The sequence below is a fragment of the Mya arenaria genome, chromosome 2 (assembly GCF_026914265.1).
Source record: "Mya arenaria isolate MELC-2E11 chromosome 2, ASM2691426v1".
Taxonomy (NCBI): Eukaryota; Metazoa; Mollusca; class Bivalvia; order Myida; family Myidae; genus Mya; species Mya arenaria.
This window is the reverse complement of record NC_069123.1, coordinates 40128040-40153281: the sequence shown is the minus strand read 5'-3', so window position 1 is coordinate 40153281 and position 25242 is coordinate 40128040. Positions and strand designations below refer to the sequence as shown.

The following is a 25242-nucleotide window of genomic DNA, read 5'->3' as shown; positions in this document are numbered from 1 at the left end:
TTTCCACTTTCCATATAAACGAGTGCACAGTTTGAGCATAATCAAAGGACAAACCGTGAAAATAAAACATGAAAGGTAGAAAAGTGAGAGATGCGCAAAACAAAATAATCATGACAGAATTGAGAAGGAAGCTTTGAAGTTGAACCCCGATGGCTCGAGCGAACATAACTCGAGCCATGTGAAATTCGAGCCAAGCGGAAATGCTTGCTTTCAGTATAAATAAATCGGGACTTTACATCCAGTTCGAGCCAAGGAACACTGAATCGAGCCAAGCAAGTTCGAGCCAACGGGGTTCGACTGTACTATATCTGGTATATTTGTTTTATATTCGGCTGTAGAACTAACTCCATTAAACAAGATGTACATTATTTGAATATTACTGCTCTAATAAATAAGAATGTGTATCATTTCAAATGTAATTGAAATTAATTTACGTAAAACTGGAATTATAAAACCGCAGCAGTAAATAAAATCAGCCTACCTTCGATGTCCACTTGGAAACCAAATGCTTGGTAAGCACGTGTGGGCTAGCTTTATAAGACAGATTGACCACACAAGCTGCTGGTCAGTGCCTGCAGACTCTCAATCTGTGCCATGTTTTATTAGGTCGAGTAGGTTAAGGTCAAAGCAATTTCTAAATGAATAAATATGATTTTAGCGAACAGCTGGATCTAGTAATGCATATGCATATTATATTTCTTAAGCACACTTGTTATTGACTTACTATCTCTTTTCCTGATTCAATTTGGTAAATTATTTAATGAAAATCTCCTGAAAAAATAACCTGAATGTATAATATCTGTCAAGGGCTAAAGCTGAAGAAATTAAAAATGACTGAATTTACATAACGTTACTGTCAACTGTCGATTTTATTATGTCTGTTATATAACCAGGGAGGTACACGTATTCCGAATCTGCAAGGGTTTAAGTGAGGTTTTGGAGCTTGATATGCAAGATGGCGGCGAAACCATGACGAAATAGGATTTTTGGAACCTGTTTTCGCCTGGTAAGTGGAATAAAGTATACATTTCAAAAATATTATGACGCCCAATCCCTTTGCATGTCTGTTTTGTATGAGCGTATTCTCAGTCATTTTCATTATCATATGTTGTGTAGATGTATCTTCATGCAATAAATATAATAAGAATTAAAGTGTCTGTAGGCGATTAGCGCGTTAAAATAATTACGAGTTCTATATGATGCTGTCGTTGCTGTGAAGTTGAAGTCTGCCAGGTCGGCCTTTGCCCATTGGCTTCAACATGGCTTGACCCCACCGTGTGTATCATTACGACTTGAAGCTGTGACAGCTGGTATGACAACGAACAATGTACATTAAATACGCTTCAAGACATCTAAAGACTGGCCTCGAGTCTTCGGATGAAGTCGGTTACATTCCTTCTGGACGGCAATAAGGTGTGACACCTTGGTGAGGGTCACATTGGTGGCAGTATCGGTCAACGATGGTACCATAAATTGGTATCGTCCCTGACCTATTCTGCAACCAGAGTATTTGTGAGAGATAGTGACACTGACGTCAACTTCAGGTCACCATGTCTGTTCAAGCTGTTCGAAGTAAACTTTTTAAATAAAGGCCCAACCTCGTTTGGTTAAATCTAGATAAGTTATGCTAAAATACCAACTTCGTTTCGTTCAATCTAAAATACTACTGACCGTTTGACCAACATTTGTTGCTATTTACAAAAAATCCAAGTAAATCATCGTCGGCCCTCAACCACCATATACATGGAATGAGAGAACTGACATGTGGAATGAATATACATGTGCACGTAACCTGTTGAATAAAGAAGTGACTACTTAAGCACAACTCTGTATGTTGCATCTAAAGCAAAGAACAAACCTAGCCGTGGATAAAATACAACGTCCGTAAAGTTTGATTTTCGGCCATTTGACTGCTCTCCCCAAAGTCAAGCTAGACGTATCACCTTACTGCATCTGCCCTTCGATAATGTTGTTATGATGTCACTTTTGAGGTGACCACATATAGTTGGTATCAATTGAAAAGTAATTGCTTGCTGATTTCATATATCTCTAATAAAAAGGCCAAAATTACATTATACATCAAGTTATTACAGTTTGTACGTGAGTTCTATATTACAACTGAAGTCACACCTGAGATAACCGATTTTGCAATCTTTCAATGCCAAACAACTACTTCGTTTTATTATTTTAGGTGTATGTTTCACGGAATATTTCTATTTAGCACATACCAGAATTGGCCTTCAACTCATTTCCATCTAAATTCCTTTCAGTATTTCTATGAATTTAAAGTAGTGTTTTTTAACTTTCCAATTATCAAACCTGAAGTTCAATCTTATATCATTTTATTACCAATATATGTTCATTTAAAACCACGAGTAAATGTTGCGCTTCAAACATTCAAACAAGAACACTATAAAGGTGGATTTACAATGAAACATAAATAAGTGTACCAAAATCCGATGTTAATGCCCGTCTGTTTTTGATGTGGTTCAGTCCGAAAAGGGACTCAACTCAACAAGTATAAGAGCCAGAGTTACGGGTTGGCCAATGTTAAAATTGTTAACAACCACCACCAACAACAACAACAACCCAAATGATGAAGATGACACCAAGACTATCACAATACCTTTCATTGAAAAACAGACCAGCTTAAAAGCATCAATTTCTTTAGGCTTGATGAATGAAGTAGTTAACAAAACATTTGATATTCAATGCCTTAGACACATTTTTTATATACCAGCTTCAGTAAATTCTGTATAACAATCACGATGACTTATTTACAGAGGATTTCAAAACGTGAGAACATTTGAAAATACAAATCAGCGATATAAAATATGAAGTTCGTTTATGAGCAGTGGATACAGTGTGAAGAATTGAAGTCTGGAGGTAGTGTTAAACTACAACTTGTGAGGACCTTATCACATGAATGCGAAATGTTGTGAAGGTGACACCCTACCATTAATGTTTGTAAGAAATGAGTATTACAATCATTCAGTCTGATTGACTATCAATGGTCCCTTAACAGTTCGGTTATGAAATATTGGTCTACTTTGAGGAATATTTTAGAGACTGAGTGAATTTGATGTTCCAAAACCAAAACAGATCAAGTGTTGATACTTTTGTTCAACATCGGAAATATATCTGTGTAGTTTTATGGCAAGTATATGTCGATGGTTTTAACCGGTTCTATGTGCTTTTCCATTTAATGCCACTTTGAACCCCTCCATTTGCAATAATCATAAAACAATCAAGAAAAAAATCTAGTCTACCATCACAAAAATATTAGTTAATTTTCTTAAAAAATACGAATTTATACCACAGATACATATAAAGGTCTATGACAGTTCCAAAGAGAATTTATACAATCAATGAGAATGGTATATTGAACATAATGTATTAAAAAGAACACAGAACAGGTAAGGAGCTAATAAAACATATCACAGTTACCATTATGAGATAATTCTAAAGCATAAGATTAATTTTTGTTGAATGAAATTCAAAAGTGACAGAGGAATTTAAATCAAATTAATGACATGGAATATTAAAATGACATGGAATATCAAAATAAGGCAAAAACTGGATGAAAACATACAAATATGTGAAGTTTAAATCACTTGGCAAAAATAACCGTCTATAGGATATTACAGTAACCATGGCAACAATATCTACTGCTGCAAGATGTCAGAGAGACAATCATACACATTAATCAACACATGAAAATAAATTAATTACAGACACATTGTCAATGTTTAAAGAATGCCCTACTTTAATTATATAATGAACAGAACAGTGATCATTTAACAAAAGTTGACAAGCAAAAAATAATTCAGACCTGGAAGGTACTATATCTGTAATTTTGGTAAAATTAGCCACTGATACAGTGTTTCTTAAAAGAGCATAATCAATATTATTTTATCATAATTAAAACACCATAAGGATATCATTTACAATATTGATATTTTTGTATTAGGGGAGAAAATACATCTTAATCATAAATCATAACAAAACTTCAATAGTTTTATTGCATTTACATTCTTCTTCATATTATTTTATTACAGTTGGTATAAATATAACGGCTACAACAGTATTGCTAATATTCTCTTTGGATAATCTATGGCACTTATTCAATAGAATCAACAGCCCGAGCACTCACTGCAAGCAGGTGCAGACAACTGTCTCACCTCAGTTGTACAAGGGGCATAACTTGACAATTACTAGAGCCAGAGTTATGCCTGTTCTATATATATGTATATTTTCACTGGTAACATTTGTATAAAGTTTCATGTTAATACCTTGAAAAATTTGTAAGAAACAACCATGATTCAAGTTTTTGCCTGACATCAATGACACAAAGGCTTTGACAATAGTTCAACTGTTTTATAAAAACATAAAATTCAAAATGGATCATACTTAACATCATGACATACTTAACAATTGCATTATGCTCCCACATTCTTTAACCCAGTGAGCAAATCAACATATCACTATAATATACATGCACCATTATCTTTTACTTCAACCAGTATCCCCAACTAGAAGAGCAGCATTAGGTACAGGGTCTTTTTCATTTTTCAGAATATCTAAATCAATCGGTTCCTTAGCAGCAACATTTCCTTTCTCTTCCTGATAACCATCATCATCTGTTTTGTCAACTATGTCATTCATATGCACATTAAGATTTAAATCAACAACACCAGTTTGTTTAGCATCTTCTTCGTTGACTATGTCATTCTTATGTACATTAAGATTTGAATCCACAACACCAGTTTGTTTAGCATCTGCATCTTCTATGGCAAGCTCATTTCCATCACCATACAAGTTTCTGTCTTTAAAACTTTTGTCCTCAACAGGTTCATCATTTGCTTCACGCTTTCCCCTATGTTTTACAAGATCAATGTTTTCATTATTATCCACTGCACCTTGTAGTTTATTCCCTTTATTTGACAGTCCAACATTTCCATCTAGGTGTTTAGATTTCTCAATAAAATGTTCTTCATTATTTATTATTAGCTCTGGTCTATTTCCAACCAAATGTTTGGCATTTAAATCATCTTGTTGTCCCTGTTTTTGTATAAGCAAACCCTGCTGATTCTGCTGATCAGGAATAAACTGCTGATTCTGACCAAGCTGGCCTGCGGCTTTAACATCATTGTTAATTTCTATAACATTATCAACACCATGCTGAAACAAGTTTGCCTGCTCCTGAACATGATTACCAATACCCTGCTGTTTTTGGTCTTCCCCTCCAAGAAGATTAGGTTCCCGTTTGAGCACATTAGCTTGACCTCCTTGAGGCAGTAGCTGACCTTCTGCTCCCTTACCTACATCCTTTAACCCTGCATTCCCATCAGCTTGCCTCAACATTCCATCTTGCATGTTTAAATTTTGCTGGTTTTGACCCTGGAGATTAACTTGACCCAGTATGTTTTGCTGTTGACCTTGCAAATTTTGCTGTTGACCTTGAAGGTTTTGCTGTTGACCTTGAAGGTTTTGCTGTTGACCTTGGAGGTTTTGTTGTTGACCTTGAACTTGAAAGTTTTGTTCTTGACCTTGAAGATTTTGCTGTTGACCTTCAAGGTTTTGCTGTTGACCTTGATCTTGAAGATTATGTAGTTGACCTTGCATGTTTTGACCTTGTTGGACTTGTTCCTCACCCTGAAATAAGAATAAATGTATTAATATCATTTTAACATAGAAATAAAATAAAAAATAAATCAACAATGTGTACAAACCATAGGAATGCATACACAAGAATCAAGCTCAGCCATAAGTCTCACAAGTTTTGAAGAAAATGAAAATACTTTTTCATTCAAAATTGTACATTTTGTAAATTTTCAAAACACAATAAATTAATGATTCCATAACAAACATGTTATTTTACTTATGAACCAATTTCCTTGTTTAACTCTGTATAACAGCACTTTAGCAAACAAAACACGAGCAGACATCACTATTTCTGCTTTCAGCACTCAGTCAAGGGAATTAAGTAAAAACATGTTGGGCTTGAGTTAGGGTCTTGTTACACTTGTGTATTAAATCAAAGTTGAGATGTGTACTGGGGCTGGTAGTGAATGCAAAGTGTAATGTCACTAATGAGCAGCCATGAAAGATAATCTAGCCCAAATTGTTAAATAAATCTTTGGCATAATGGGGTTCATCAACGTTTTCTTCAGCTCATTTGATTAATTACCTTTCATTGATTCATTTGACTAAAATTGCCTATTTTGATGATCCACGTACGTATTTTCAAACAATTCTTTAGTTTTTGATCATCAATAAGGTTATTTCACATTGTCAACAATGACACCATTGAAGGCAACAACAATACCTGGATTTTTTCCTTCACAAATGACTGAAGGTAAAGTAAGCTAACCCCTTACCTTGTGCTTGTCATTGTGTTCCTTCAATTCCTGCAAGATCTCTTTTTGCTCTTCAATCAACTTCTGTTGCTCTTTCTGCTGCTGTTCCAGTTTCTCCAGGATCTCTTTTTGTTTCTTGTCAGCCTCTTCTTGCTTTACTTCACCTTTCTCTGCTTGTTTCAGCTCCTCATCTTGTGCTTTAGGATTTTCTATACCCTGCTTATATTTGCTTTTGTCTCCAAATTTATCATCTGGATGTGCCTTATCTTTTTCTTCATCTCTCTCTTTCACCTTCTCATCTCGAGCATGAGCATGTGCGCCTTTGTCAATAACCTCTCTTCCAATGTCTTTCTTCATGTCCTCTACCTTTATGATCTTTTCATTCTTTACATCTGGTGGAACATGTGCATCCTTAGATCTCTTGTTCTCTTGTTTAGGATCTTTACCACTCTTCACTTCTTCAACACTTTGGTGTTCCTTTCCCTCTTCTCCCTGCTTCTTTTCTAATCTTTTGTCATCCTCCTCTATGATTTTCGGTCTGGATTTCGTCTGAAATATCAACAATTCTTTCAAAGATAAAGTTATGGTATTGCAAGTTTGCAGGATTTATATTTAAATTGTTACAAAAATATTGTCAAAATAACATTAACTGAAATAATCAAGAGAAAATTGTAAACTTTAACATAGGATAGGATGTTTGCTTGATGTTAATCTTATTTCGATTTAAATTTTGATGCTTTAAGCAGATAATTGAGTAGAAATAATACTGGAAAATGTGATCAATAGAACATTTTTCTAGTCTGCAGACACTCATAGAAAAACTAGGTCAGGCTGGGTGCACACAGTAAGATGTAATTGAAATACTATTACCACCTTGTTTTCCTCTGGCTCCTGGGGTATTGGCGGCTCATGTCTCTCATTTGATAAACTATCACGTTTGACTGCTTCCACATTTGGTACCTCCACTAGAACAAACATTATCACATCAACCATGATGTATATGTACGTTAAAATAACACTAACTTGTACTGGTGACACAGAAATGTTTAAGGACTATCACCAATGTTAAGTAAAATCATGTTTGCTAGAAGAAAGTTACTGGACCTGAGTAGTCGACAATAACAAACAAAAATACTGAACAAATTTATCAAACCCTAAATCACTTTAACAGAATCAAGCTAAGCATTGGTTTTTGGTATGAAATGTGACATTTACTCTTTTTTAAAGAGATTTTAAATTCAAAACTGACGTTTAAAGTAAGTAATTTGCCTAATAAAATAAGGTATGTGTCAAGTATATTATAGAGCACTTCTGGCAAAGGCTAGCACTCATCTAAGGGGTTTATTCTTTGTCAGTGAAGGGGTATCAATTGATGTTATATGTGAGAAATATATGTGAATGGTTTTGTGTGATAGGGACTGAGCCAAAAAATCAATTATTGACACCACTAGCAATGGAGGAGAGACAGTGATGATGACACAAGGGCTATGACCAATCCTCAACTTTTTTTTTCATAAAGGCATTGTAGAAAACATTAACCTTACCCTTCTTGATGTCATTAATGATTTCATTCGCCTTGTTGATCTCCTTGTTGAGTTCGTCATTGATGGGATCCCTAGCCTGGTCGCTGAGCTGAGTGGTAGAATTTGCAGACAGGGTGGTGTATGTACACACGATCATAATCGTCACCCCCAATACCAACACCAGCTGCAAAAATTTGGCATGAAATTTAGCAAACATTATATATGTATAATTAATTATTATGACAATTATGCATCCTTGTGTATAAGTAAACCTTGTATTTAAAAGGTGAGTGGAAAACGTATTAATTCTACACTAATTCTACATTAATTAAGTGTTTCCAATAATGCTGCTATGAGGAAGAAATTGCATTCAATTAATAACACATGAATAAAATATTATTTACTACTTCCGTTTTGATTATATTTCTGTTTTAGAACTGTCCACTAAAATGTTAGTTTGAAAAAGATGTCTCGACATGTAAAACTACAGATTGCTTTTTTGAAAAAGCACTTGTTTCCCCTATTGTGTGGTCATAGCTGAGAAAAAATAAATGATGGACATGAAATTTGTAATTTTGGACTGGAGACGAACCAACAGTGAAGTTTGGTTTATTGACCCATCTCAAATAGTGAAGAGAAGAAAGTGTTGTTGATTAATCTTGGAAAATGTAAATGAAATTGTATTGTATGAATTTCATGGGCGCAAGTGTTATTCAATTATTGATCGGAAACCATTTTTCAGCTCAAGGTTTTCGTGACCTTGACTTTTGACCTACTGATCACAAAATCAATAGGGTGTCATCTACATGACCAACTTGAATATTAAGTATGAAGTTCCTGGGTGCAAGCATTCTTTAGTTACTGAGTGGTAACCTTTTGTTCACCTCAAGGTCACGGAGACCTTGACCTTTGATCTACTGATTTCAAAATCAATAGGGGTCATCTACTAGTCATGACCAACAACTAGCATAGCAAGTATGAAGTTCCTGGGTGCAAGCGTTCTTTAATTATTGAGCGGAAACGAAATGTGAGGTACAGACTGATGGACTGCCTGTCTCACTGACAGACTGATCACAAAATCAATAGGGGTCATCTACTAGTCATGAACAACTAGCATACCAAGTATGAAGTTCCTGGACCCAAAGGATCTTTAGTTATTGAGCAGACACCGTTTTTTCACCTCAAGTTTACCCCAACCTTGACCTTAGACCTACTGATTACAAAATCAATATCTGTCATCTTCTAGTCATGACCAACCAGCATACCAAGTATGAAGTTCCTGGGTATAAGCATTCTTCAGTTATTGAGCAGAAACGAAGTGTGACGTAGTGACGGACTGACTGACTGACTGACTGATGGACAGGGCAAAAATAATATGTCTCCCCATGAATGGGGGAGACATAACTATATAATAGTGAACAGCAATCACGCAACATCCCAAAAATATCAACTTATGCTGCCTATATAGCACACAAAACCTACCCGACCAACATTTTTCTTCTCTGCATTATCAGCCATAACGTTGAGGAAGAAGAGAGCCGGGAATATGTAGCAGATCAGTGTTCCCATTGTGGCTCCGTTAAGACCCAGCACAAACTCAACTGGAGATGGTTGAAAATGATTGTTACAAGCAAAGGCAAGGCAGATTACTATATACCATCTCTTATAACAAAATATACTTGACATAGGGAATATAATTTTGAAATTATAATCTAGTTCAAAATAAAACTTTAACTTAATAAGAAACAAAATTACTGAAATTTACCTATATATTTTACATAGATCTTACTGATTTAATAATCATCGCAGGACAAAACCTTTAGTATTGTAACAGCCAAATAAGTCACTGTGTCACAGTTAGATATAAGGAAGGATGCCATCAACTTTCATGAACACATCATTGTTAAGGTAAGCAATTAAGTTAGTAGTCCAAGAAGTCCTATGTCTTGCCACTCTAGGTAACCTCCACTGAGCAATAATTATCAGAACTCTGTTGACTTACTATTAGGTATAAGGATGCCGACAACCATTGCAGAGCAGACAATGGTCACTGTGAGCAGATGGAAGTGGAGTTCCGGCATCTTGCTACTGCTTGGCACATCATCTTTGGGCTTCTGTTGAAGAATGGAAACTCAAGTTATATTTTGGTGTTAAATTTACCTGTGAATAGTCTATTAACAGTAAAAGAATCTTTAACAGCTTCTTTAATTGATAATAAAATTCACTGTTCAAAAATCATTTTACCAATAATTTCTTTTGACCATTGTCACTTACACATACCCTTCATATATTTAAGAGTGCAATCTTTTGCTTGAGTTAGGATCAAACAATTTACCTGTGGGAAGAGGAGTGTAAACAATGAGGCTCTGCAGGGGAACACAATGAGTGGAATGGAGACGGCAATAGAGCAGACAAAACACAGCTTGATGAGGTCACTTGTTACATTCTCCTTGAAGTGGTTTACTATGTCTCCAGATATGTCATCGATACTGCAGAATGCAATGTAACCAAAGAATCCAACCTGTAAATTAAGAAATATATAAAGGCCAAATACAGCAATGAACCACAAAAAATACTTGTGGCTTGATAGCATCGATATTATTTCATTTGAAGAGCATAACTGTTTCCACAGGGAATTCCCTGACTCAGAAAACTTGACTCTATGACTCCATTTTCTTGTAAAGAACTCTCATTTCAAACTTAATGTGCATCCTTCCTTAGGAACCCCCAAAGTAAGGTTTTTAGGGTATTCACATTATATTTATTCCTCATTAAAACACAAGATCCAACTTTCAGGGTCAAAGTACACAATGGACAATTCTGGTCCAGTAATAAATCCCCTGGCTCCAATATCACCAAAATACTGAAGTCAGATCTCAATCTCAACTCATTTTACCACATAAAATCATATCATGATTCAAAATCTTGCATGTTTTTATACTTTTTGAAAACTTATTATCTAATAGAATGTGTTCATAAAAAGATTTTGTCAAAATTTCAAAGAAAAGTAATTCTAAAGCAAACATAATACTAGAGTAAGTGTTTAAACTCAATGAATTGTACTCAAATACATTTTTTGCTGTACACTATTTATCTTCCCATGGAATCTTGACCAAAGGCTTTAATCAACATGTTCTTTGAGTGAATGCGCTTTTAAAAGATGTAAAAACTTTTTTTATCGAATTTTGATGTTATGTGGTTAATAGAGTTGAGATTGAAGTTTCACTTAAGTATTTTTGTGATATTGGAGCCTAGAGTGTAACATACTGTAAATAGACATTGGTCAGAGAGATTGGTCACAGACATAAGTCTTGTCGCCTTTCCTTCACATAATGAAGTCACGTTGAAAATTGATGGCAAATTATTTTAAAATTCTTCGATGCAACTGATGATATAAAGTATGCTTACTAAAAGGTAGCAGACTGTACACATATGTACGGCAGAACTGACAATGCTGTTGATCCTCTTCAGTGACGGGTCAGCCAGGGCATCATACACAATAAACAACTGACTGAAAGATCAACGTAAAAAATTAAAAGTGGCCAATCAAAGAGGTGTTCTGTTCAAAACCATATGTATTTTTTTGAAGGCAATTGGTGCAACATTAGCTTCAGTGGTTGTAACCATATCTATATTACAAATTTTACATGATAAGTAAGCCGTATTACTTTCTGAAAAAAAAAGGGAATGCATTTATTTTTCCAACAGATGTTATCTTTATTTTGTCATATTTTAGGAAATTCCATGTTTATTAACATACAATGCTACTTCATCAATTCAACTATACATTCTTCAACTTATTACAAAAGCTCCAATACAAGACTACTTTTAAAGCTGCACTCTCACAGCTTGTTTGTTTTGACAACTTCGTTTTTTTGTCTTGGAATGAGCCATTTTTTTAATTATTGCCTGGAAACCAGAGATATGAGACTGCTGACAAAAGATCAGATGGCAGTTTTCATATTTACATTTGAAAATTGATGTTGTGAGTTATCTTATATGACTGAATTGAAGGCAAAATGAGCTGATTCTGAAACAAAAATAAATAAAAAAGGTCCAAACTGTCAATTTGTTGAGAGCGGCTTTAAAAGAATCTTCTAGTTACTTCTAAAAGAAAAATCCAGTGGTAATAGCAAAAAAAGCTTAATCGGCTTCTTAATTTAATGACACTTAACAACCTATAGCTATCACCCCTAAAATGCAAATGAGTCAACTCAGAGACACTGGAAGAGTCCATCCTGTCGCAAAAGTTAATATCTACAGAAAATGTTTGTATTTGTAAGGTGTACAAAATATCTTGACTTACGTCTGACAGCCAAAGGCAAAAGAGAAGATGGGTAGACATTGAAAGAAGCCCTCCGTCCTCCAGAAGTTCACTTTACTGTACCAGTTGCCTGACAGCAGATTAGGTATGGATAACAGGAACACCTGCAAGAACATAAGGTAATGGGCTAGCCTAGGCTTTTATTCAAAAAACACATTCTGTCATTTAAAGTTAGTTCTCAACATATTTAAGTATCTCATTGGTCAAACATGCTTGTAAAGTTCTTACATGCTTTATTTCCATTGGCTTTGTTACAAAAAAACATATACCTATATTAAAGACAAACTCATACATACATTGAAGTCCCCTTTTTACTTGACAAAAAAAAAATTGACTAAGATGACTCAAGTGTTTGAAAGCAGGCTCAGAGAAGTGAATGTTTTTCTGTAGAGTGGTAATAACAGAGTGATGTAAAAATACAAAACTCAAAATTTGATAGTCATATTTACAGCTAATAGCTTCAAAAAATTAAACAAAACCCTGTCCGCTCCAAATAACCACATCAAAACAGTGAATTACTGTGAATGTGTATAATTTCCTTTATTGTTTTAAGAAAAATATGCTACCAACTTACAGATTAATATGTTAAAATAGTTGTTTCCTTATATACTTGCTAAGAAGCAAAACTTTTTAGAAAATTGAGTTACTGGGGAAATTTACCACATAATAAAACTTGACCAGGATATAATGCTTATTAACTGTGAAAAAGTTTAATTATAAAATCAAAAGTTTCTTTCCCTGTCACCAAAAATAATATACACATATATATATATATATATATATATATATATATATATATATACCTGTTGCCTCAATTAGCTAGAACAACAGACAAGATATTGTGGTCAGCTTACATATACAGTGAAGAAAGCGTAGAATAGGATACACAGCGTGCTGGTCTTGGCGAGGGTGCGTACATCCTTCAGCATGGCCAGGGGCAGACCAACACACAGGCATAACATCACTATCAGCCCAGTACGCAGGTTACTGGTGTTCTGTAAAACATGCAGTATCCCATCATGCTTGCCAATATGACCAGTGTTACAAAATCACATTCAAAGAGTTAGACAAATTAACCTTAAGTTTCCAATTTTTATTTTCAATTCATTACACTTCCATTTGAATTTATTTGCCTATTCTGTTATTTCTTATGCGTTTTGTTACTTGCCAATTTTTATAATATTGGGTATTTACGCAAATTGGCACCTTATCTGTATAGAACGCCAAACATACTAGTGATCGAAATTAGTCTTTTGGATGAACAAGACTGGATTCTTATACTACTGCTTGGCATTACATTTTTGAACAAGCCCTGCTATATACAACCCAGGATTTGAGTAAGTCTGGAAAGCATTTTTACACTGCAGGGCTTGTGTGAATGTGCCCCATTTGGACCACTGATATACATAAACTCATATATTTGAAGATCTCTTCAAATAAATAGAGACCTCTTCAATACAAATTAAGAGGGCTCCAATCAAATCAATTGAATAAGAGACCTCTCCAATTCATTTGAAGATCTACAAATCAAATGGAGATAGTTCCAAATCAACTGAATTAAAGATCTCAATTATGGATATGATGTACTGATTTCTTAGAATTGGAGCTATCTACAAATCATTTGTTGCCCTCTTTAATTCCTGCAATTGATTTGAAGAGCTATGTAATACAATTAGTGAGAGCAGCATTCAAACTGTTGCTATCATTAAACATATAATAATAGCAACATATAATTAGGGACCTCTTCAAATCAATTAAAGAGGTCTTCAAATAATTTTAAGGTATCTCATTATTTGAAGAGCTCTCTAATTATTTGAAGAGCTCCTCAAATATTTGAGTATCTGTAGATTTAACTTTCCATATATCTCTAATTATGCATAATGACATATCATTCTATATACTAAAATACCATTACCTGTAGTCCTGTAAACTTTGAGACAATGGCTGGGCCCAGATCTCCAATGATCACCACCTGAGCAACCAATGTCCCCAGCTGCAGGCCTATCATACTACAAACAGAAGAGTGATGCAGCATGTTTAAAAGAATGTATGTATGTTTTAATTATATATATGCACTTAAAGCTTTTGGATGAAAAGCCAGAAAAAGTATCAATGTTGTAGTTTATTGATTAAGTAAATTCACACACAAAATGAAAGTTAACAATAAAAAGTACTCAGGTAAATGTAATATAATATCAGTGTTCTAAATATTATGAATACATGTATCTATAGGCTTTTTTAAATTTTATTTCATTATAAAATAAATCTGTACCGGTCGAAGATTATATATAAAAACTTACCCAATCTCTACTATCAGCTTGCCTGAAGACCCATGAGTATAAGATGCTGAAAACAACAGCAAATTTAATCAACCAAATCAAAAGCTGCTAAAGTTTTAGTTTAAGAATATTGCAACTGAATTCAATTTGTTTAAACTTAAAATCAGTGCAAACTGTAAACTAAAATAACTACAAACGTAGTACAATTACATGTATGTGTATGTACTGCATTAGCCACATCCTTTTTAGGAGACTTATGTTAAATTGTAATGCATCTGTCATGAACATTTTAAATACACTTTGATGAAGGGAATGGATCATGATTTAAAATTGTATCCGTCAAGAACTATGTTTTTTTAAGATGAAGAATGTAATTGTTTTACTCTAAATGTATCAGATACAACCCATACCCAGGAGAGAGTAGCTTCTTCTGCGCGATGTGACCCCAGCCTTCATAAGCAGCTGACATGACTCCATTGTAAGCCAAGTTGAGAAAAACAACATCAAACTTCCAAGCACTATCCCGCACTGAAATAAGCAATTCGGTGGCATATAATCATTATATTGAGATATATTGTGATATATGCATTTGTACTTGTTATAAATGTATGCAAGTGGCACCAAAGAAAGAAAAGCTGTAAATGTTCAAGATTATAGAAATACTCTATTAGAATTAAGGTACAAGCTGTATAGTAAATTTATAATTTAAATCACACATTATCACTTTAATCTGGGAGAACACTGAACACAGCTATAATTACATACGTGATACCATGTACATGTGGACATCAGAGCAGAGTAGGATTATGAGTCCACCTTACTTTATTTATTTCTATTCGTATTCAATCTACATCAGTTCTGTAGTATGTGACTTGTTGAACTCATATTTGTAAATGTGTTTGATATTATTTGACTATGTACTGTGATGGTATACGTCTAATAAATTTGTGTTCTGTTCTGTTGTGTTCTACAAAACAATCAAAATAATCAAATTTACGATACATAGTATAAATGTTTGAGACTAAAAAACTCACAGCTTGAAAGCAAAATGGCATGGCCAATACTGTCACGCCAATAATGCTGTTTCCCACATTGATAACGAACGGCCAATTGTTCTGCCACGCCGGCACCATTGTTTAATATTTAATGACCTTCCTTCATAAAATAAAAACAACTTGATACACTCAACTTAACTAGTATAGCAGTTTATCACTTATGTTTAAAATTAACAACGTCTTGGTTCACATGATCACATCTGGGAGAAGGATTTGTCCCTGGTCACAGAAATAACTTATAATGAAGATCTCGTTTGGTATATTTAATTTTTAAAACAAAACACCGTCCGGTTCAATCCAAATAAAAGCAAACACAACATGCCAGCGTGTAAACAACTTTTGACAGATGAGTATCAAAGGGCGGTCACTCTAGTTTCACAGAAATGAGACGTGTATATTTGACATTTATTATCACTTTTTCCCAGTGCATAGTCGTTTATCAAGCTGAACGAAATCAAAAGGAAGAAAATGGAGGATGGTAATCATGTTCAATTTTTGATTAAAAATATGATAATCAATTTCTTTAACTGAAGCAAATTAATTAATTTGTCCCATATCTTCGCGAGTTTCAGTCTTTCTAGGTTAAACACAACTAAATCTTAGATATGAAAAGGTTAGTAGAAATCAAGATTTTGAACTTTGCTATTATAATACGCAATCAGCCTGAGAGTAATGTATACTTTTTTGACAATTTGTTTAAAGCCTATGGAAGTTCTAATTCGTGTCGGCACTGTGTAAACTGGTCAATATACACTACTAGTCCAAATAATTGTACGTTGACGGATTTTTTTTAGATTTTTGATATGGCAAATCCTTTACGTAGTTAGGGATTGGAAGAATCCCGTATAACACGTTTATTATTTTAGACTATATACACTACCAACCACGTGTTTTTGCAACAATAAACGTATCACCATCACAACATTCTCACGGGATATTCTCCCCCTACCGCGTATGAATTTAAAAACGACATCGCCATGATGGGGCTTACTATGACATGCAGGTATTTTAACAAGTCACACTTTCGCTGAATTGTGAGGGTAAATCTCAACCCCAACACTTGATAATAAGGTCGCTGGAATATTGAGTGTTTGTTAAATCAAAGTGGATGGAATGGAAGAAAGATAGTCAATACAAAAATATACGCATTTTTGTAAGTGTCAAAACTAATAAAAAAAATGATTATGAAATTATTTTTCGTTTAAAAACTTTTCATTGTGCTTGTTTATTTGTTATTTATGTTATTATTTAAAGATACATGTATTCAGAAAATAATGATTAATGTGACAGGGTAAAACATGTGTTCAATGCTCCCAGCCCATGTTTGAAGGCCTTTTTGCCTTCTTTTTGTGTGGAAAATCACTAGCTTTTGTAACCACCAGTTATAAATATCTTAAAATTATGGGCTACATGGTATTCAATTTAATGTTTATGCACATTCATGCAAGTATAATGAGGGCATTCAAAATTATGTTTAGTGCAAATTAGATAACAATAGGATCTGACAACTTTCACAGTTTCAAAGCATTTTTTTTTTCAGGGATCATTTACTAGGCATTTTGGGTAAAATCCAAGTTATTTGTAGTTTACAGGTCAAGTTTGTAAGAGTTTGAAAAAACTTACTAGAATGATATTTTAATGACGGGAATAAAGAAATAGCCTTCAGAAAATTGAAAACAGGTTCTTCAGTTACCATTAATTAACACTTTGTAACGACGTGTAAAGTTTCAACTCGACGTAGGAAAATGTGAGGCAATTTATAGAAATGGATACAGTGTGTGAAAAATATATATAAAAAGATGTCTACGTTAAGAAAAATCATAGTGATTACCAAAATCTGAAAAAGACGCATGATTTGTTACATAAGTGTATTATCATGATAATGTCTATGTTAAGAAAAAATCATAGTGATTACCAAAATCTGAAAAAGACGCATGATTTGTTACATAAGTGTATTATCATGCGTATGTCAATGAGGCCGTTTTGATTGCTTGAAATCCGCCATGGTACCTTGTTCTGTAATTATATTGTGCTAGCCATTAGTGTTTTTCTATACTTAGCCTCAGACTTCAGACACTGTATTTGGTCACTGATAGTCCCAAGTAACTGGTTATCTATCGACACATAATGTGCTCATTAAGCATAAAAAAGTGTGTATTTCATACCCACATACTGGTACATCACATTTACACATCTGGAAGTTAATATATATATAGCCCCAGAAGTGAAAGAAAATTTTCTGTAATTTTGTTTGTAGCAGACTCTTGCTACAAGGAAGTATTCACCACCTACAATAGTGCATGGATGTCATAGAGTCTTTTTACAATTTTTGTACTTGGCAGACTTGTTACAGGGATATATAACAAAAGTCAACATTTTTTTTTTAAAAGTATCCCTGACTGCTCATTATTGTGGTGCACCGCACAGAGCTTTGGCAAGCAACAATCTGTATAAGAAGGGAATGCCCTCCGTTGAAGATATTTTCAGTTACAAAAAAACAGACACTTCAAGTTTTAACCATGCTTCAATAAACTGATAAAGTCTATGAACCTTTTAATTGTATGCAATTCAGTTGAATATTTTACAAAGCATCTTGAGTCTTGCTTTCTTCAGCTGCGAAGCACTTGCATACATAAGTTCTTAGTTTGTTATATTACACCAGCAGCTACCGGTAAAACCGCAATACCACTTATACAACATTCTTGTGGAAAAACTTCTGTTTTGTGGCATAGTGCATATCAATACTAGAATTCTAAAGGCATGCATATTAGGTTTATGTTTATGTCTGACTGGCTTTAATTCACATTATTTTTGCTATTTCTATGTGTTCAGGTTGACCCTGGAAGAAGACAGGATAGCGCAGCCAGGCCCTTGTAACATTGACCGAATCGACCTCAGCTCTCAGAAATTCACCCAACAGCATTTTCTTGACAAGTAGCTATATATACCTCATATATTGTGTTCTATATATACAGTGTGATATATGTATTTAAAATTTTCATCTGATACTGTGAATATGATATTACAGTGAATTTGAATTTTTAAATGGATTTAAATGGTTCCTTTAGTATCTTTGTTATTAATAATGCCGGTAGATGGGCATAATTGTAGAGTATTTCATTGTGTCCTCCATTCATAACTGTATTTCAGTTATGCCTTCAACAAGCCATTTGTGATAGCAGGAGCCACAGAAAATCAGGTATGAATCCACTAGTACATTATTGAAGAGTGTTCATGTTTTTGTTTATGCAGAGAACTTACTAAGCAAAACCCTAATAGTTGAAAATGTGTACATTGCTTTGTGTATACATGTAATTCAAATACCTGAGTAGTTTGTGCAGAAACTATTGCTGAAAGGCTGTCCTGTTGGGGAAAATGCCAACATTTCATAGAGTTTATGCACCAGTCAATTGTAACTACGGCTCCCCCAGGTCCGGGGAATAGCATAGATTTGGCTTTCGGTCCAGCCAAGCCCGGGCAAAATCCCCGCCCTACGGGGACGAACTGCTGGTAAAATCCCTGGCAAATGCTCCCGCACCCCAGGGACCCAAGGTAAGGCCCATTCCCTGCTTAACTTGGCGCATAGACAAAACCACCGCATTCACCCGGCACTGCGGGGCCACCTGGAAGGTAAAAACACGGCCCATTTCCCCGGCTATCCCTAGTATACCCCCGGACCTGGGGGGGCCTTGGTAAATATTGACTGGTGCATTATATTTTAGTACAGTATGTGATTTTTTCTACCAATGACCGAGCTCTGATATGCTGGTTTACATTATATTAACTCTGAAGATACGTATCTCAGTGGTAGAGCAGTTGAGTGTGGAAAGATCCCAGGTTCAATCCCCAACTTTGTCATACCAAAAGTTATTTTTATTAAATACCAGTCATTCCTTAGCCCAGCAATCACCAATTTTAGAATGTAGTACTGGAAAGTTTGAGTACTCAGTACTGGTTTAAACCTAGGAGGTTTTTGCCCGGTCATTAGTGCTTTACACCAGCAGAATCAAGGGTTCTATTTAAAATAAAGCTGGGGTATTGCACCCGGATCTCTTTGCATCTTGGTCTCTTTCTTTGTTTCTTCTGATATATCTTAAATTTGAAGTCACTTATATTTTATGTTACTTGTCACTTATACTTATTTCATGGTGTCACAACAGGGTCATGTCATTATTTAAGTGGTGGGCACAGGCAAACCTTCATTTCCTCAAAGAATTGAGATACAAAGCTGCGCACGCCTGATCCCTGTGCTTAGACATCTTATTTTTGAAGAACTGTTATATTTGATAGCTATGAAACAATACAACTCTTATGAATGAGTTAAAACATCAGGAGAAAAAATTCAATTATAAATACTAAATTTTTCAGTAATGGCTTTGTACATTTGAGAAGAAAAGTACCGTAGAGACACTATTTTACCACCACCACTAATAACGGTCTTAAAATAATAACGACAGCTGTTTTGACCAATTCATACTGTTAAGAATGTCTATTGCAGTAATATATTTTTTACAGAATTTTCAAAGTTTGTGTGAGAAGAGAAATCTGCTTGAAAGATATGGAAAACACACAGTCAGACTCAGTTCGGCAAATACATACTCATATGATAAAAGTAAGTGAACAATTATGAGCTCAAATTTTTACTTTAATACTTGGCTAATGAATGTGTAAAATCCTAGCTCTGTGATTTTAAATATGAGTACCTCTGGCTAACACTTTACCAAAGCTTGACCAATTACTGTAGTGATTCACTGTGTAGATATAAGATTTTCAACATATTTAAATAATACAACATATTGGTAATTATTTAAAGTTATATATTTCAGAATCAATAGTTCTGTTTGTATGATTTTTCAGGAGATGTTGCATTAACAAAATATATTGATGAAATAATGAAAGCCCAGACCCTGGACAGATATGGAAATGGTGAGCCATCAGGCCTAATTTGTTCAGAAGTTTATCCAACAGTTGTTTAATTTCCGATCTTTGCTGCTTTGGAAGTTTAATGAATACCCATGGATCTGCGGTATTTCTAACAAGATAAGAGAGAACTGGTTTCATTTAAAGATATTATTTTACCATAAAATATATCACTTTCAAAAATTTGTTAATCACATTGTTAACTCTAGCAAAGTTTTGAACAATCAACACCATTGATTATGTGCATGAATATAGCTTATCCAAAGGACTTGGATTAGTTAGGTAGTTTTAAACATTTTACAAACTGTAAATGATTAGCAAGAAAAACAATGTTCAAAGAACAGTAATTGAAAGTTTTAATATATTCAATGTTATTGTATTTATATCAGTAATATTAAATTAGGGCAAATGGAGATAATTTTTGTTATAAAAACTATATGATTCTGTAATGAAGTCTTAGCACCAATGTACATGTATACACAATTAAAATTGTATGTCTTGCAGAGACATTTTACTGGTTTGGTGACAATGACCATGAAGCATTTGAAGATCTGTTCAACATGTACAATCCACCTCCCTACCAGATACCCAACCTGACCGGCATGTACAGTTTTGGAGTGGCAGGTACATGTAGCAATATGAAAAGCTTGTCATAAAGTGCATCGCATATGGGCTTCGTATCACCGCAGGCATACCAGAGTTATGATTGCCTTTTTTGTTTGTAAAATTAAAGTTATGCATTCTAATTTTATCAATTAACAAATTTGAAACATTACTGACATTATTAGAGTGGAACAATTGTGCTGAAATAACTGAAAATTTTTAAGACATAAATGGAATGGTATAACTGTATTAAAACTTAAATTTTCAATTAGCTTCCTGTATTATTTTTGTCTGGTTTCTTGAAGTTAGTTGGCTTAAAGAGAGGAAATGAAAGTTTGTCAGTCTTAGCAGTACATTTTGCTACATAACGATGAATCATTATGTAGATTAATGAGCCATGATTTTAAATATAGTATTATGCCCCTATCTATAATTATAGATCATACTTTCTTCAGCTGCTGGTACAGGTGTTCCATTCCATTTCCATGGTGCTGGCTTTGCAGAAGTTATTTTTGGGAGAAAGGTATGATGTACAGGTATATTTATGCCTCTTGGCTGGCTAGCATTGACATCTGACTGCAATGCTCTGCGATTTTGAATTCTTATAAGTGATATTGATAATTGAAATCATTTGAACCATTTTCATTATATTTCATAACTTTGAATATATTCAAATATCTTTATATCTTAAACTTATCATTTATATTGACTTGTCATAGCCTAATACAATTCCCTTTTGTAATTTCTTTTCAGGTATTGATTTTTTTCACACTTACAAAAGAACATTGTGATATAAATACAATAATTGTTTCATCATACCCGTTTACAGCGCTGGTTCATGTACCCGCCAGAGAAGCAGCCTGCATTTAACCCGAACAAAACCACCCTCCATTGGCTGGAGGAAGAGTATCCGAACCTTCACGAGTCAGACATGCCACTTGAGTGCACCATAGACCAAGGGGAGGTGGGTAGAGATATGCTACCATAGTTTAGTTTGTCTGTTTTGTCACCAAAAAAGTATATATATTCTTATCATCCTCATGTTGTCGGCTTCATCATTTATAGGTGAAACTTTAAGCTTTGCCATTACTCACAATCTTTTAAAGATATTTACATGGAACTTACTTTACATGTTACCAGTGACAACATGCATATGTTTTCCAAAGCCATAAATCTGACTATTTATACTCATTGAGTTATGCCCCTTGATAGACCAAAAGTAAGTTGAGGGTCTGCATCTGCTTACTCTTGTTGTTTGAGCATCTCGATTGTACATTTAACTGAATTATTATATTTATCTGTCTTGTTGACTTCTGTGGGAAAATTACAAATAGTATCATGTCTAAGACAGGCCTTGGACTCGAGAGAACTCTTACTTTAAACTTATATATTTTACAAAGATTGTGAAGGAAGCTATGATAGCTTATACTAAGTCACTCTCGTTGGCACGATGTTGCGCGAGAGTGTGGTCTTGTGTTGTGGGGGAAACCGGAGTACCTGGAGAAAACCCACTTGTCCGGCTTGGTGACCACTAACCAAACTCACATGTCCAGGCCGGGAATCGAACCCGCGTCGCCTTGGTGAGAAGCGAGTGTGCTAACCACTGCGCTAACCGGACAACCCACTCGTTTTATCAGTGAACAAAAATCATCTTTATATTCCGTTGCTTTAACAATGATATATGAAAAGAATGGTAAAACATTCAATTAATAAATTAATTTAGCAAAGCTCACTATCAATGCTCTGCTTGAAAGAGAGTTAGAATGAAATCATGAAGATATGCAGTTCGAGTATTGAGTCTAAACTCAGACGTTTGTAAACATGGACCCTTGCTCTAAAATCAAATCCTTTGTAACTAAGATATAAAGGATTCGGTCATCAAAACTAATATTTTCCTAAACAAGCCCAAACTCTTCATTTTCACATTACTATGAAATAACAATATAATCAACAAGCCTAATTGCCTGTTTATATGAAGTCCGGGCTTGTTTTGGCTTTCAGGCTTGTTCAAACATCGATCACTGCTATGTCTCGACAGTTAACTTTAAATACAATGCTTACATCAGCATCTTGCTCTGTTACAGGCAATTTACTTCCCAGATCGATGGTGGCATGGAACATTGAACATTGACACAAGTGTATTTATATCAACATTCCTTGGGTAGTGTGAACTTGCCGTCAAAACAGCAGTTATTTCCATTGTTCTATGGACATGAACATTGTATAAGATGTATTTATTAAGTATATAGATATTTATTTTCAGTTTGCATCAAATTATGCTTATAATCCTCCGACGAATCGAAGATTTCGGGAGGGGGATATTGTTTTGGCATTGTCATTCCGTCCGTCCGTCCTTCCGTCCGTCCGGTACCATATCTTGGTAGGCATTGATCAGAAAATGTTCAAACTTGGTCAGAATGTTCCCCTTGATCATATCTCGACCTATTTTAAAACTGGGTCACATGGGGTCAAAAACTAGGTCACTAGGTCAAATCTTAGAAAAATCTTTGGAACATACTAGAGGCATTATACATGGTCAAATATTTATAAAACTTCATCAGAATGTTTTCCTTGATGAAATCTTGGACTTATTCAAAACTGGGTCACATATGATTGAAGATTAGGTCACAAGGTCAAATCTTAGAATTTTTTTGTACAAATGTATCAATGTCAGTGGATTTTGTACAGTCAAGTTTTGTTTTTGCTCTAAGTTTGCTCAATGGTGCTTATGAAGGATATCAAGTTTCTTTAGAAAGAAATGTGCAGAAAACACGGCATTGCTATCTTATGAGACGATAGTAGACCACAGTAAATCTTTTAGCAATTACCAATCATTTAATATTTTTGCTCTTTCTGCTATTAAATACACGGCTACAATCTTTTTATCAGTAATTAATAGTTTCCATAATTGCATTAATTCGTAAGTAGTTAAAGGTTTATCAGTCAAAATTGATGTTTGTTATACATGTATATGTATGGATTTTGAATAAGAATCTCACTTTAAACCAACAAATATCAGTTATCCATACAAAGGCTGCCATATATATCTTGACAATTTGTTCTACTCCTCAAACCTGCTCCATGGGAATCAACATTTTGGCGAGGGCATTCACAATGGAATATATTAGTTTCAATCCTTATTACAGTTCATGTTTATTCAGCCCCAAATGATACCTTGGATTGCATAGTATTTAGAATAATATACAGTGTACTTACATTTTTTGTGGAGCATGTCTCCATTTGTTTGACTTTCTGAAGTTTTCTTAAAAGTAATATAATCAATCAATTACATGTATAAACAAATCCATTTAGGGAAACACTTTGTTTTGTTGAAATCTATCAAAACATTGACCCTGATTTGTATGTGATATAAAATGTGAGAATTGATGCAGTGCATATTTAATGGACATATGTGCTTATGAAGGATATCAAGTTTATTTAGAAAGCAATTGCAGAAAACAGGGTATTGCTACCTTATGAGACAATAGAAGATCATAGTAAATCTTTTAGCATTCACCAATCATTAATATTTTTTTGCTATCAACTATTAAATACATGGTTATAATAATGTTATCAGTAATTAATATTTTCCAAAATTATAGTTGAGGGTTTATCACTCAAAATTTATATTTGTTATACATGTGTACATGTATTGATTTTGAATGAGCGTGTCTCTTGAATAATTCTTTACAGGTTGTTGAACATGTTAAATAATAATAATAATAACAATACAAGCTAAAATAACTTTATCGTAACTGTTTATTAGGTATTGTTATTCTTATCTGCATGACCACTCTCTCTCATTTAACAAATGTTTTAGTTTAACATAATTGAATGTTCTTGGTGTGGGCCAAATATGTAGTTTTTGCAAGAATTGCATAATTATTGTTTTCATCATATTATATTTAGAAAAAGAAATAAAATGAAATACCAATATTGTTCTTTGTTCCTGTTATGTATTTCTTATGCTGCTACAAGCTGTTCTTATTGATAAAGGAATAGACTTGTCCAGTGTTACTCAAGAAAGTGGTTGATTATACCTAAATATTCAGTAACTCCAAAATAAACCTAACGCTATATCATCTTGAAGTCACATTAAGAGTTCCTGCCCAACGCCTGGGATGCCTGGACAAAAAGGAAATTGCCTACCACTGAACAGACAACATACATGTTTGATGA

General features: G+C 34.2%; 2 protein-coding genes across 2 annotated transcripts; one reads left to right on the top strand and one right to left on the bottom strand.

Moving 5' to 3' along the window:
- Window positions 1-2325: 2325 nt before the first annotated feature.
- Window positions 2326-15722, bottom strand: LOC128209446 (putative sodium-coupled neutral amino acid transporter 10). The gene is made up of 14 exons (XM_052913474.1): window positions 15520-15722; window positions 14896-15013; window positions 14507-14552; window positions 14122-14215; window positions 13061-13201; window positions 12189-12310; window positions 11291-11393; window positions 10218-10403; window positions 9885-9996; window positions 9365-9483; window positions 7904-8066; window positions 7233-7324; window positions 6381-6908; window positions 2326-5655 (listed from the first exon to the last, which is right to left on the bottom strand). Exons 1-14 carry the CDS (start codon window positions 15616-15618, stop codon window positions 4516-4518), a joined length of 3063 nt encoding a protein of 1020 aa, XP_052769434.1. The 5' UTR covers window positions 15619-15722; the 3' UTR covers window positions 2326-4515.
- Window positions 15723-15906: 184 nt separating this feature from the next.
- On the top strand, window positions 15907-24991 carry LOC128209456 (jmjC domain-containing protein 8-like). Its single transcript, XM_052913487.1, has 9 exons — window positions 15907-16018; window positions 18373-18474; window positions 18691-18739; window positions 20056-20152; window positions 20398-20466; window positions 20965-21084; window positions 21519-21586; window positions 21893-22027; window positions 23148-24991. Exons 1-9 carry the CDS (start codon window positions 15924-15926, stop codon window positions 23226-23228), a joined length of 816 nt encoding a protein of 271 aa, XP_052769447.1. The 5' UTR covers window positions 15907-15923; the 3' UTR covers window positions 23229-24991.
- The last annotated feature ends 251 nt before the right edge of the window (window positions 24992-25242 follow it).

What these genes read in the sequence shown, in the direction of transcription:
- LOC128209446 (XM_052913474.1), bottom strand. Translation starts at nt 15,618, where the DNA reads ATGGTGCCGGCGTGGCAGAACAATTGGCCGTTCGTTATCAATGTGGGA. An exon ending in TTTGCCTTTGGCTGTCAGAC is followed by an intron (nt 11,394 to 12,188) that starts GTAAGTCAAGAT and finishes TTGATCTTTCAG; the next exon opens with TCAGTTGTTTATTGTGTATG. An exon ending in AACACAATGACAAGCACAAG is followed by an intron (nt 5,656 to 6,380) that starts GTAAGGGGTTAG and finishes TTCTTATTTCAG; the next exon opens with GGTGAGGAACAAGTCCAACA.
- LOC128209456 (XM_052913487.1), top strand. Translation starts at nt 15,924, where the DNA reads ATGAGACGTGTATATTTGACATTTATTATCACTTTTTCCCAGTGCATA. An exon ending in TACATACTCATATGATAAAA is followed by an intron (nt 20,153 to 20,397) that starts GTAAGTGAACAA and finishes ATGATTTTTCAG; the next exon opens with GAGATGTTGCATTAACAAAA. An exon ending in AAGTTATTTTTGGGAGAAAG is followed by an intron (nt 21,587 to 21,892) that starts GTATGATGTACA and finishes ACCCGTTTACAG; the next exon opens with CGCTGGTTCATGTACCCGCC.